General features: G+C 45.1%; 1 protein-coding gene across 2 annotated transcripts in view; it reads right to left on the bottom strand.

Moving 5' to 3' along the window:
- Ankrd11 (ankyrin repeat domain 11) overlaps positions 1 to 15,251 on the bottom strand; it is a 150,550-nt gene that overhangs the window by 26,788 nt on the left and 108,511 nt on the right. For both annotated transcript variants that reach the window (XM_029480582.2, XM_021171028.3), the window contains exon 3: positions 5,050 to 5,194. Coding sequence is in view for 1 of the 2 variants with exons in the window: in XM_021171028.3 (XP_021026687.2) it covers positions 5,050 to 5,136 (87 nt within the window). In the remaining variant the exon portion in view is untranslated. The remainder of the gene's footprint in view (positions 1 to 5,049; positions 5,195 to 15,251) is intronic.

Genomic DNA, 15,251 nt, shown 5'->3' with positions numbered 1-15,251 from the left:
CCTAACAAAATTATTTTATCTTTAGTTCTGTGTGTATGCATGTGTGTGTGCGTGCACGTGTGGCTTTAATATGCAGGTGCTCTCAGAGGCCTTAAGAGAAAGCTGAATTCCCTGGAGATGTTTCTGTTTGAGAAATGGTCTTACTGTAGCTCCTACCAGAGGTGGGATTACAGATGTGTGTAATCATCACATCCAGCTATATATTTTAAATTTCAATCTGAAAAAAATCCCTGATTTTTCATTAATTACATTTAGAAGTAAATTTTATTTACATTTGACACCTTGCCCAAACCATTAATTCTTGTAGCTTTTGTGCAACTCGGTAGATATCCTGGAATAAAGTTTATTCTGCCTTTTCCAATCTCTTATGGCTTTTATTTTGCTATTGTGCTAGCCAACGCCTGCATAAAACTGCCAGACTTTGGGTGTCTTTCTGCTTTGTATCTGACCTTATATAGAATTCAGCCCTCATCATTAAATGATGGCACACAGGAATTTTTAATTGTTAAATTTGGTCAAAAGTTTTTGCTATGTCAACTGATGTCATAAACTTAGGGGAAGTTCTGTGACCTTGCATGTGACTATGGCGGGGGAAGTGGCTTAGTTTATTGTAGAATCATGTGTTCAGATTTCCAGCACCTATATAAAAAGCCAGGAGTAGCAGTATTCATTTATAATCCCTACATAGGAGGCTTGTTGGCCAGCTGGTCTAGACAGATTGGTGAGTCCAGGTTCAGTAAGAGACCAGGTTTCGAAAATGAAGCTTAAGATGAGATGTCTCACTGACAAACCCAACGGTCCCAGACTCATGTGGTAGGAGAGAACTTCTGCCCACAAACTGCCCTCTGACGTAACTGAGAAAGAATGTGCACGGGAACCTCCCGCAATCAAAGACTTCCACATGCTTGAGAAAGAACACGTGTGAGCCCTGTCTTCAATCAATCAATTGGTCAAAATAAATTGGAACGCAAGAGACAGACATGTTAACAGTTTTTCTGGCCTCCACACACACTTGTGCACGGAAATTAATAATAATAAACTAATGTAAAAAAAGTTACACAATAGTTAGAAGGAAACTAGAGCAACCTCAACAGGAGCCAGAGTGGCACTGTGGAATTTAACCCACCAGGAAGGCCTTACGTAGCCATTTTCTAGGTAGTAGGAATATTTTATATACTTATTATTAAAAATCAATGTAATATTACATTATTAAACATTAAATTAAAATCAGGAAGTTGAATATAGGGAATGAGGGCCAGCCGGGGAACTTGTGTTTGAGGATCCTCTACACTCAAGAATGCTCTGTTTTATAGTCATGCTGTGTGTTACTGTTGGAGACATGGGGACTGAACAGGAAATGGTAACACCCAAGGAGCTGTGAAGCTAAGAATGCTAATGAGCAGCAAGTGTCAGAGGGGGTGCTTCAGGCGCTGACTTTTGTGAATCGGGGTAGGAGCCGCACACTGGAGAAGCCATCGAGGTTCCAGTGGTTTTCTACCCTTGGCAGCCCCAGCAACAGTTCTGGGATAGAAACCCTGCACAGCCATGCTAGACTCTTCTCTCCTGCTCTAGCAAAGGGAAGGAATGAACAGAAAGCCCAGAGGACAATAATCACAATCTAGACATCAGCCTCTCTGCCACTGCCATCACTAAATCCTGTGTGGTGCCCTGAGTTAAGCTGACACCTAGCTATGGATGGGGGAGAGTGAATCAGGCTCCATGTTCATCTTTCTAGCATCCTGCTCTTGGCCACAGCCTCCTGTACCTCCTGTCTGTCGGGGGTAGTCTACATTTCATACACAGACCTCAAGAACACTCCCGGAAAAAAAAAAATCACAGGATCCAACAGCCTGACTGTAGCTATTGCCCTGTTGGTGGCACTCGCACAGCCGCCTCTTAAGGTAGGCTTCAACCCCAGGGAGAAGCCATCAGATTCAGTTAAGGGGTGAATTTGTGTTTGTCCTGGAGAAACATTGGATGCTCTGGTACTGTAAAGAGCCAATAGGTATTATGGCATACAGGGTACACATGGTTTGCAAATTAGGGGATGTGCTATCCTTCCTCGAGGAGCCTAATTAGGCAGAGGCAGGTGCCCACCCTTAGAGCCGCCTCCTGATTAGCAGTCTGCATGAGGGAAGCCCGCGGTCTAGAATACCCTCTGAGAAGCCCAGAAGAGGCTGCTTCTGAGAGAGGCTTCTGATGAAACAGAGTGCCATCTGTCACAGGAGAGTGAGCCTGAGCCCGAACTGGATGACAGATCTCACTTCCTGCTGAGGGGCCTTAGAGAGCACAGCAGCCATTTAGCTCTGTGAACAGAGCATGACCATAGAAGTAGGAGATTTGCTGGTCTCTACTAAGGCTATCTCAGTATACAGTATATAGATGTTCCAGACATTTTTGGCACTTTCTTCTCTACATGTCAGCTTGTGTCACTAACGGGTCTGTAGCAAGATATGTGACAGAAGAGTATGTCACATAGTGTATGATTCATTTGGGAGAAAAAAATTTAAAAATATGTTGCTTTTGATAACATGTGCCTTATGTGAGGAAGTAAGTTCACATTGTATACCCAGAGCCAGTCAGTGTCTGTCACTAGCAGGCCCTCCTTCATGAACTTTTACCCAACATTGCCACCTGGGATCCTCTGTAGTCTCTGAAGAATAGACAACTAAGGACTCCATCTTGGACTGCTTTCTACAGAGTGACCAGATAAGCTAGGAAAGATCCACCACTGCCAAGCACTGCAGCGTCACACAGCAATTTCACGGTCCTGTCAAGCTCCAGAAAAGGCCAGATTTAAGCAAGCAATCAAACAAACCCAAATTAAGTCAGGGGTACCTTGCTGGAACACACACACACACACCTTAAATCAAATTCATGTACACCACACACAGTTAGTACATAGCCCAGGTCCTGTGGTCTCAGGAATAACTCAGCTCATTACGACTTATGTCTTCTCCAGAGTTACCAACAACCCTAACCAACCCGAAACATGCCCATGTTCCTGGACCTGGAACACCAGGAATGTCAGGAATGAGGGTGTTGCTAGGAGGCTGATATAACCCAACCTCTAGAGCTTTCATCATGGCTCACTGTAGCCTGCTACTCTCTAGAGACCAGCCTGTCTCCTGGATCCCTACTTAAAACTTTCTTGCCCTTTTACCCATTCCTGTCAAGCCATGTGACATACACCTGAAAGGCACCGCTTCTTTCATGACAACTTCTGGGACCCACACTGAAGAACTAATTCTGGGAAGAGCTTGTTCAGCTTTGTCAGTGTAGCCAAACGGCAGGACCTTCTCTCCCATCCCCCACCCCTCCCTCCCTCTCTCTCTGGGAGTTGGAGCTCTCTGGAGAATTCTTTAACAGACAAGAGCAGCAGTCAGCCAGGATGGAGAGCATCTAAACTGAAGTCTGGGAAGGCAGTGAGGAAAACTCCGGGGACGGAGGGGGAGACTTGGGTAGTTAAGTGCAAGATGCTCCACACTGTCACACAGCTGGGGGAAAGAGTAGGCAGGAGCTGCACTAAGACAGGAATGGCTGTGTCTGAGCAAGGCTCCAACACAAGGCAGCGGGAGTAGGGTGCTTCTCTGACCTGAATGCCCACAGACTCAGCAGGATGTGATGCTTCTGAAGCCAGCCTAGTGAGAGTCTTTTTTTTTAAAGTCTAGGAAACGACAGTGCAGCCTTTCCCCTTGTTCCTGCTCTATAACTACCTGACTTTGTTGCATGGAAACTTCTATGAATATACCTGAAAACCATGCCTTTGCATCTATTCACTGTGAAACTGTCCCCAAAAGTAAGTTCATGCTACACGGATATCCAAGGGTCCCAGAGGCCCCTCTGTCTGTTCTCTTTAAACAGCAGCTACGTATGTCATGTCCACAGACCACTTCACGGTGAACCGAATGAGCAGAGTCTGCATGTATAGCACAGCACTTGCTAGTGATTGCAGGGGGAGTATTAGCAACATGCAGAAAGAATCAAAATGAAGGCTCACTGACAGCAAACCAGAGCTGGGATCCTCTCACAGACACAGCCTAACAGGTGTCAAGACAATCAGGAGGACTGACCAGAAATGACAGCAATAAAACTTGAGGAAAACCACCTTATAAAAACATGAGGTCAAACCGGGGTGGTGGTGGTGGTGGTGGTGGTGGTGGTGGTGGTGGTGGCGGTGCCGCACACCTTTAATCCCAGCACTTGGAAAGCAGAGGCAGGCGGATTTCTGAGTTCGAGGCTAGCCTGGTCTACAGAGTGAGTTCCAGGACAGCCAGGGCAACACAGAGAAACCCTGTCTCGAAAATCCAAAACCAAACAAAACAACAACAAACAAACATGAGATCGGTTCTGAGGGTGTGTCAGACTTCATCTCACTGGCTCAGATGCTGTTATACCACAGCAAGAAACCCAGTCCCAGCACAACTCATGGGCTTGGAAATAGTCATGCAAACATAAACAAGCAACTAAACTCATATTTTAAGGCAAAGCCTTACTCTGATCTGTCCAGTTCTAACTTCTTGACTTTGGAATCTTTCCTTTAGGCCAGGAAGTTCTGTACCCCAGAATCTGATGTCAACAGCACTGACTAACTATGGCAATTTAGAGTTACATTATATAATCTTATTATTCTTTTATTCTGCTTTGCCACCACCACCCAAATCTATTATTGTTTTGAATTAACAGCATTTGAAAGCAAATGTCTAAGCAGTATTTTACAGTCAGTATAACTGTGACACACAGTTAACTGTCTTTCATTGAAAACATGACACTATATCTTAGGGTTCTGAGGACACAGAAGGGTGAATTTTATATACAAGTCTATGACAAACTTAATTAAGTAGGGCCTGTTCAGTGAATGAATGGATCCTTGCATACCCAATCACAAGCGAACTGGACACTCCTGGTAGCAAAGGCCTCACAAAGCCAGCCAAGGTCAGAATAATGATCTGGCTCTGTAAGTACAAGGTGTAAGCACCGTCTTTAGATCTCACCCTGATCTTAATGACCCAGGAGAGGCAAGGGGAGGTTAGGGCAAGCTCAGGTTACCTTTTTCCCAGTTTGTTTCTCCACCATGTCGTTGCTGAGAGCAAAGTCTTCTTGCTGTGGTGTTTTAGAACACCCACCCTTGGGCATCGTTCTCCTCCCCCTACTTGATCTTCATTTATGCTGCTATTGCTTCATCATCAACTGTCTGTTTCAAAAGAAAAGATAGAGAAGGTTAAAGCCATTGTACCCAAAACATAAAACCTGCCCAACTTCATAGGGAACCACACAGACTGACCAACCAAGATGTGCAGTTGCTTGGACCTGAGGTCAATAGCCTCATTCTGGGTAGGGGCTGAGCCAGGGAGAAGAAAGGAATGACCTGTGAGGATCCTCAAAGTCCATTCTGGGGACCAGCCACCAGTGCCCGATACCTGGACACATGACATAGACCCCCTCTAAATCACAACGGGATGGGTCTGAGGGGGCCTAGAACTCGGTTCTTCCTCTGCATAGAGTCATCCTCACAAGCAAGGTCAGGTGAATACCCAGAGCAGTGAATGAAATGTCCTGATCCTTTAATTCCAAGAGATCATATCACTTCCACCAGCTTAGCTTCTAACATTCACTCACCAACTTCAAAATTCTCTTGCTCTTCATACCCCTATGTAGAAAGTAGGGTGAGAAATACTCTACTTTAAATAGAGCAGTGAGTATCTGGTTAACTCTATAAAATTCCCTCATGAAACATGAGTGGTAGACACGGGTATATGATGACTATGAAGGAGTCCCTTGAGGATGTGCAGGCTGCTTCAGGACCCACTTCATGTCCATAGACCCAGATTCTTCATTTGGGCTCAAGGTTCTGACTTGTTTCTGAAAATACCTTAAGAGGCATGCTGCATTAACCGCATACTTTACAATCTAACTAATTTATTAACTTGACATCCTGAAAGGCTTGCTGGACAGAGACCTAATTGTAGAGATAGCCAAGAGCTTATGCAAGCCAACTACCATCTCATCATGCACAAGCCACAGACCCTGCCTTGCAACTAACTACTCAGGAGAGACAGACACCGAGCAGCCAGAGTCCCTCCTCAGAGGTTCTTCAAACCAGCTGATCCTGATTGTTCTGTCCTGCCTTCCTCCTCTGCTGGGCCTGGCAACCATCCAACGTGGAAGAGACCACTTTCTCTCTCGGGCTTCATTCTGGTTTTGTCTGTTCCATGCTTTGCCCTACCACAGGTTTCAGTTACTCTGACAGGAACGGGGAGGGGATGGAGAGGGAGAGCGAGAGAGGGAAATCGAGAGAACGAGGGAGTGCTATGTGGAAACTGAGGCAGGAGGATCATAAGTTCAAGGCCTGTCCCGACAGGGTAATAAAACCTTATGTCAAAATTAAAAAAGCAGCCGGGCATGGTGATGCACGCCTTTAATCCCAGCACTTGGGAGGCAGAGGCAGGGGGATTTCTAAGTTCGAGGCCAGCCTGGTCTACAAAGTGAGTTCCAGGACAGCCAGGGCTATACAGAGAAACCCTGTCTCAAAAAACCAAAAACTAAACTAAAATAAAATAAAAATAAAAAAATTTAAAAAGCAGTGTTTAACACAAAGTTTAAGTAGCATGTGAAAGTCCAAGTATTACAAAAACAACAGTAACACAATACAACAAAATAAAACCCTTTTCTCAGCCAGCCAAGGCACAAGCAGTGTTTTGGACGATCTTCCCTTATATAGTCAAAGCCCTTTCTGACTGACAGACACATGTGGGCCTACAGCCTCGTCCTAGCTCTCCCTGTCTTCACTCATGCTTGATCTACCGGTGTAGGAAGAACTGCTTCTAAACCTCAAGGCTCCGGGAACTGGAAAGATGGCTCAGTGGGGCAGAGCATGAGCTCTGCAAGTCTGAGGAGCTGCGTGTGAATCTCCAGCACCAGGTAAAAGTCAGGCTGTGCAAGCTGCCGCCCAGCATGAGGGACGGGATGGAGCTGTGAGACAGGAGACCCTGAGGGATCCCTGGCTACAAAGCCGAGCCAAAGATGTTGAGTGAGACGCCCTGTCTAAAGGCAACACAACAGTGAACAGTGCTGGGGCACCCCTGTCCTGCTTTAGCCTCCACATGCACAGCTGCACATTCACTCCTGTGCACCCCCCACCCACAAACTCTTTCGTACAACCCCATGATCTTATCTTACTTTTCTGTAATAAATGATAAACACTCCCAGGTAGTTTTCTCAGTGTTTAACTGGCCTAAGAGCATTATTTGGAGCAGGCAGGCAGGCAGGCGCTCTGGTCCTTGCCCAGAATAGCAACATTAAGGATGCTGAGGTAGGAGGAGACTCCCTTCTCTGGGGCCAGTATAAGGCCACATGGCAATGAGCCGGGGCTGAAGAGACTGCCCTACTTGTTTTTTTTGTTGCTGTGATAAACATTCTAATCAAAAGCAGCTTGGAGAGGAAAAGAGCTTTGTGGTGAGAATCTGGTTTTGTTAAAAACCAGGTTATGTTATGTATGTTTGTGTTTTAATCTAGGCGTGGGGTATGGGGCTGCTTCAAATTGTCCACAGCTAGGCTGCCTCCTGCTCTGGGCGGGGCGTGATATCGTCTGCATTCTGGGGACTCTGTGGAGGAGGCCATGGCTGTGGCCACTCCTTCTGCTGCTGCTTTCAGCATTTGCGGATATGTTGGTTGGAGATAGCCTGTCTGTGTAAACTGGACTTGCCCCAAGGAACCCAATGCCCCTAGTAGTCATGAAATAGTCTATGTCCCCTTCCCTCTAACCTTTCTCTCCTACTTAGTGCTGAGGGGTTGGAAGGGTGGTAGATAACAGAACCCAATAAAGTGGTCCAAACCCAGGCCAACAGCTTATTTCATCTCATACTTCACAGTCCATCATCGCGGGCTGCTAAGCAGACCTCAAGTGCAGAAACCAGGAAGGAACACTTCTTCCATGGCTTGCTTAACTTGCTTTCTTATATATAACCCAGGGGTGGCACTGCCCACAGTGGGCCAAGCCTTTCCACATTAAGCATTAGTCAAGACAATGGCCCCACAGACATGCCCACACCAATCTGATGGAGGCAATGCGACTCCTTTTCCCAAGTGACCCTCTCTCAAACAACAAAAACCCAATTTTACTTTGAAGTAAAAACGACGACAGGCCAGGCCATCCTGGAACAGGTGCCCCCATCCAAGTTACTACAGTGCCTGAGGCCAAGCATGGCACCTCTGTTCTCACATGCAGCTGTGGTTTCTCCATTCTGGCTGAGGCAGGCACAAAATCTCTGATCTTACTTGCAGCTATGGTTTCTCTACTCTGCATTTTTGACTATAAAAGTGAGATGTCTTGGTTTGGCCTGGTGGCCTTTAATCCTAGCACTTGGGAAGCAGAGGCAAGCAAGTCTCTGAGTTCAAGGCTAGTCAGATTTACAAAGCAAATCCAGGACAGCAGGCAGATCATTTTGAGATTGAGCCAGCTTGGGTTAAATAGTTTTGGTGAGATTTTTTGGTTGTCTCACTAAATAGCCAGGCTAACTTGGAATTCACTATGCAGAACAACTCATGGAGATCCGCCTGCCTCTGCCTCCTAAGTGATGGGATGAAAGGTGTGTGTCACCAGGCCCAGCACTCACTTAAGTGCTAAAGAACAAACCCGAGCTTAGCGAAGTTAGGCAGGTCCTCTACTACAGCTCCGCAGTAACAGCATCAGAGAACAGAGCAGCACCCCACCACCCCTGTCACCGATCCAGGCTGACAAGATGCAGCACAGGGCATCCTTCCATTCTGGCCCGTGAAAGGCAAAGACGCCCTCTGTCATCAGCCTACTATTGCAGTTACTTCCCCTGAAACAACGACAGAAACCACAAAACTGTACGTGGCTTTCTGACAGAAAAAGACCCCCTCACCCCCAACTAGTGGTTTGTGACAAAGTGAACAAAGCACAGCCCGTGGAAGTTCTCATGGGGCTGGGTACCCATGGGCACAAGACAGGGGAGGCTCTGGCCAAGCCCACTGTCTTGGAAGCAAGCCCAGACATAACGGGTCTAAATCCGGTACCCAGGACTATATCTACATCCACCATCAGCCAAGGATAGATAGATAGGCTGTCAGCCATTCTGAATACCTTATTCATAGGAGCTGCAGCCATACAAAAAAGCAGAGCTCTTCAGGGGCACACAAAGCCAGGGCAGAGTGCAGAAAACTCAGGGCATCAAACTCCAAAATGATGCTCATGCCTAGGAATCCCTGGGATCACAGACACAAGAGAAGAGCCATAAAAAAAGCAAGAAGTAGAAACAAGTCCACGTGCACAGTCTAGCAGTCAGTGAGAAGCTACAAAATTCATCAATTAACAACCGAGCCTGGCCGCGATGGTGTGCACATTTAATACCAGTGCTCCAGAGGCAGAAGCAGGAGGATCCCTCTGAGTTCGAAGCAAGTCCAGTCTACAGAACAAGTTTCAGGACAGTTAGGGCTACACATAGAACTGTCAACAACAAAATTAACAAATGATAGGAAAGCACCTGAGTATTGGAAAGTCACCCTCTAATACAGACAACAGAACATCAACAAATAGGACTGTCCGACTGGGCCTACAAAGGAGGAATGAGCCACAGCCAAAACACTTGCAGGAGCCAGGTTCTCTGTACAGGGAGACCCGATTACACTGGAATTCTCACAGACATGAGAAAAGTTAATAAGCTATTTTTACAGAATTGGGGGGTGGGGTGGGGGTGGGGGAGTCAAGACTGAAATGTTCAATATGCTACACAACCACAGAGACTTATCAATGAATAAACATTTTCATGAATGCAAAAACTACTGTGGGCCCCTGTCTCTATCTTTTTAAGTTTTACTAATATAGGTCCCCAGATTCTAGTAGCCCCAGGATCAGATCCAGCCTGATCCCTGTGTCTGCATGACACATTGTACATTCATGTATGAAGGGGAAGGATCAAGAGGTTATTATCTTGCAACACTGGGCTGGAGAGGCAGTTACGTGGTTAAGCGCACTTGCTGCTCTTGCAGGGAGACTAGGTTCAATTCTTAGCACCCATATGGTGGCTCACAATCATCTATAACTCATGTTGTAAGGGATCCCAGACGCTTTCTGACTTCTGCAGGTGCTAGGCACAAAAGGTATACACACATACATGTGGGCAAAACATTCACTCACACACACACACACACACACACACACACACACACACACACACACACACAAGCCTAAAAAATTATTTTAAAAATTGTGATATTTAAAAATTATTTGTAATTATGCTTTCAGAGCCATTTCATTTTCCTGAGCGCAGCTAACATCTCCATTTGCTTTCTTGTTACAGGATAAAACTGGGGGTCTCTAGCGTGCACTAAGCAGAGCTATCTCCTATCTCCATGGCCTCTGTCGGGCTGTCGTCATGGCAACTGCCATCAGGACCACTGTGCAGCCTCTCTGGCCTTTAGGAATCTGCTACAGCAGTTCTTACAGTTTTGACAATAGTCAAAATTTGACCATTTTACCTTTTCAGGGTCTGTGAGATTGACATCTTTTCTCCGTACTGTTAAGGTGCTCAGTGTGCTGTGCATCCCATGGTAGTGACAGTGTACTGGGAGATGAGGCTTTCACACTCACTTCTGGTTTTTCTGTTGCTATGGTATGTACTATGACTCAAGAGGACTCAGGAAAAGCAATCACCAAATGAAAGCACGACAAACTCAGGCAGGAGACAGTGGCTCTCAACCTTCCTGGTATGACCCTGTAAAACAGCTCCTCCTGCTGTGGTGACATCCAACCATAAAATTATTGGCATTGCTACTGCAGAACTGTAATTTTGCTATTGTTATGAGTTGTAATGTAAGTACTTTTGGAGATAGAGGTTTGTCAAAGGGGTTGAGACCCAAAGCCTGAGAATCACTCCCAGGGAGGACCATGGCTCTGACTTGCTCATAGCTTCTGCTTAATTGGCTTTCTGATGCAGTATAGGACATTCTGCCTAAAGACAGAACTGGTCACATCGGGGTGGGCAGTAATCAAATGTCCCACAGACATGCCTACAGGCCAATCTGATTAAAGCCCTTAGTCTTAAATACTCACTGAGAAACGGAGACATGCATGAAGCACCCCTGTTATACAGCACAGTGAATTCTGCATCAGGAAAAGCATCTCACTGTGAGCGGACAGTTGAACTGGATTCTTTTTCATGGAACTCAAGTTTTACTTAAAATTAGTAAGAAGTAGACATCTAGCAGTCACAGACATTCCTCGGTGACTTGAGGCTTGGTTCCTAGGTCCCTGCAGAGAGCAGATCCTTGGTGCTGCAGCGACAGCACAGTATCTGAAGAGCCTTGTCCCACTCTTCCTGCCACATCTGGATAACTCTGGTACCTAACAACACAGCCATGCTGTACAGTCGTTATGTGCTGTACAGTTGTTGTGTGCTCAGTGTCTGGCCCATTTTATTTTTATACTTTTTTTTCCTATACATGTGAAACCACAGACACAAAGAGTCAATAGTATTTTGTCAAAAGTAATAGGAGACAATTATTTCAATGAAAACGGATTGTAGTTGTTGCCAATAATAAACTCTGGAAACGTGGTCTTCTCTCTGCAAATGACAGTGTCTCCCAACTTAAAGGGACCATGCTGTGATTAAGGTAGAATCACAGTGGCTGTTTTTAACCACTGTAGAATAAGAAATCCGCACAACTCAGTGGACTAAAATCTTCAAGATAACCAAGCTCACAATGCTAACACTTTGCACACTGGGCAGGAGCAAACTTAAGAGGCTGAGTGTAGGCTTCACACCAGTCACTGCCAAGGAAGACATGGCAATCCTGTGAGCCTCATTACTGCTCTGTGTGTCTGTAATGAGCCAGGCTTTCTTCGTACCTCTAGCAAAACAGTTACATCAAAAGCAGGCCCTATCCACCCCAGCCAGCCAGAGACTACAGATGCAGAAAGCAATGCCACTTTTTCACTACAATTTTATTACTGATATTTTGTAAAGTAATTAATTTGAAAATAAAGATCCTTTACTATTCAAGTGTAATACTTTACTATCTTCAAGTAGACTAAATAATTTAATAGATCTCCCCATATAAACTAAGCTCTCTGGGGTCTCCCTGGCTGTGAGAAAGTAGTGAACATCAAGGAGCCTATAAAACAACCAAGTCTGGCTATCACCACCACCTAGGCCTCCAAAGAACTGCAAAACAGAAAGTGGTTTCACTTGAGAAGAAAACACGCATATAGAGTTTTTTTTTAACCTCCAAGGATGGCGGTGCATACCTATATTCCTAGCCTTTAGACAGTAGAGGGAAGGGAACAGCTGCAATTTGAGGAGACTTTTAAATTACAGAAATGACTATTCCTAAAATTAAAGAAAAAATAAGAACTTTGGAAAAATGATTAACCACAGTATGACGCTGGACATAACTAACCAAAATGAGGAAGACAGAAAAGAGAAAGAGCTAAGGCCATGCTAGTGCTCACACAGGACTAAGAAAGACTTTGAGAAGCTAGGGAAAGATGGCCCTAACCCTCTGTAGCAACAGCAAATTGAATACCTCCATGCAAATGGAACCTGGCTTCCACCTCACATCTCATACACAATCTATGCCAAACAAAGGAGAGAGAGAAACATCAAGAGTACAACTATATTAAGAGAGAACAATATCAAAAACAGTCTCCCCAACTTAAACTCTTTTAACTACTATATAAGGAATACCTACTAAATAAAATATGAAAATTCCGATCCAAAAGACTGTTCTGAGATCATTTTGAAAAATGGAAAATATTATTTTCTATACATGTAACTGACAAAAAAGCTCTTATGTGGAATATATGGAGTCCCCGAAAATCAGTAAAATAACAAGACCACATATAAACACGGCCAACACCAGCACTTGGGAGGCAGAGGCAGGTGGATTTCTGAGTTCGAGGCCAGCCTGGGCTACAGAGTGAGTTCCAGGACAGCCACGACTACACAGAGAAACCCTGTCTCGAAAAACCAAAAAAGAAATAAGAGCATAGCTGGAACTTCTCAATTTCACTAACAAGAGAATAAAAATGGAAATCAAGAAACAATGCTCAGTGGTCATCAAAGCTCCAAATGGAGTTCACCTTTCATCCCAGTGCTTGGGAGGCTGAGGCTGGCAGATCTCTGATTTGGGGACCAGTCTGGTCTACAGAGCAAGTTCTACGACACCAGAACTACATAATGAAACCCTGTTTTGAAACAAAACAATAATAAAAGGTCCAAACTGGTGCCATACTACCACAAAGTTATCAGAGAATACTAAACAGCAAGAAAACAAAGGAAATATGAAATTAATCTTGGAATGAAGTTGAGGAAAAAACCTACTGAGATGACTTCTGAACTAAGCCCAGTGTTTTAGGGGAATGGCAGCTGAGGCAGTGGTCTCGGACTGGGTTATAATGATTGCTAAAACAAAGGTTATGCACGTGTTTGGAGTGGAAAAATAAAAGGTTTTCACTTTATAGAACTGTGTTTCACTTAATTAGCAAACATGATAAAAAGCTGGCTAGCTGCATGAAACAACAGGAACTATGGAGTGCTGGAAGGTGGTGCACAGCATACTGGACGCCTGAGAGTAGAGGAACTGAGGGTACTGACCTGCAGCCAGACCTGCGCCCCCACCCCCACCCCCACCCCCGTGCCTGTGCTGGTTACCTTGTGTTTGTACTGGGAACCACAGTCACATGGAAACAATATGAGCCCAGTTCAAGACTGCATGACATTCAGTGAGTCAAACCTGTACAAAGCATGCAATGGGCCACTGTGACTGTGGAACAAAACAGGTACCTTTCACCCTTGATAAGACAGAAAGACAGCTCTGCAAAGAGCTGGGGAGGACTGGGGAATAAAAAGAAGAGCAGAAAGAATCTGAAAAGATTATGTGAAAAGACAGAAATACAGGCATGTGTGTTAAAGGTGTGATGCAATGACTAAAAATAGTAATCTCAGGAAAGCATGGAAAACAGACCAAGGGCAGTGAGTGAGTCAGCAGATAGCACTGGAGCAAGGAGCACCTGGAACTGAGAAGGGGACAGGCTGGAAGGAGGCAGTGGATCTGAAGCCCCACTACGCTGAAGGCAAAGGACAGACTGTCCTAAGGAAGACATCACTTCACAGCCACCCTTTAACTCACTGCCTACAAACACATCAACAAGGACATCAAGGTCGTGCGCAGGGGAAAACTCGGGCAGAACACTACTCCTGAGCACTATGGAATTCTGAGGACAGATGCACCATGGGGTAATGTCTCTAATACCAAGGGAAGCAGCAAATTGGGAAAGACAGGTGCGGTCCATAGTCTGAGTTACTCAGAGATGTGGAGGACTACTTCAGTAACAGGAAACCCAGACATAAGAGGGAAGCTCCCCACAGCCTGTCTCTGTAACCCATTTGCTATAGAACAAAAGCCACATAACAGTAAAATCCATACAGAAACTCACCTGACAAGAGTCAGTGTTCACGAAGAAACCCCCAGCAAAATAGCCCTAAGAGTAGCCTAGACTCTCTGTGGAACACTTTCAAGGACAACCACCACTGGTGAGAGCTAACTAGCTTCTTTCTGCAGTTGGTGAGGCAGCAGACATCCTCCTCCTCCATCTCCCCATCCCCTCCTCCATCGCACTGCCGAAGACAATACTACGCTGAACAGTATACACGAAGAACAATTAAAAAATACTATTTACAGACAACTCAACTGCCTGTGTAGAGAAAAAAATCACAACGAATCCATCAAAAAGTCCTGGAAATAACAGTTCAGCAGGACAGTAGGATACAAGTCCAAGGCAGAAAAATCCCACTGTTTCTACATACCTATCAGTACCAGGGGAGCAGAAAAAAAAGGGTCCAACCAAAATGAAAACACAAGATTTAAGTGCAGGAAGACTTTTTTGTCTGATTAGTTGGTTTTCTGGGGCAAGGTTTGCAATGTACCTTAGACTAGTGTCAAACCTACAATCTTTCTGCCTTGGTTTCACAAGTGCTGAAATTTAAAAAAAAAAAAAAAATGTAGCCGGGTGTGGTAGCGCACGCCTTTAATCCCAGCACTCGGGAGGCAGAGGCAGGAGAATTTCTGAGTTTGAGGCCAGCCTGGTCTACAGAGTGAGTTCCAGGACAGCCAGGGCTACACAGAGAAATCCTGTCTCAAAAAACAAAACAAAATAAAAAATGTAAAAGGAGAATCCTTTTCTCCGAGGAAAACTGGAGGTAAGGAAAATTCTTAATTAGATATGACAC

This window comes from Mus caroli, unplaced genomic scaffold (assembly GCF_978045245.1).
Source record: "Mus caroli unplaced genomic scaffold, Mus_caroli_1 scaffold_10, whole genome shotgun sequence".
Taxonomy (NCBI): domain Eukaryota; kingdom Metazoa; phylum Chordata; class Mammalia; order Rodentia; family Muridae; genus Mus; species Mus caroli.
The sequence above is the reverse complement of the archived record's forward strand: the minus strand, read 5'-3'. Positions and strand labels throughout refer to the sequence as shown.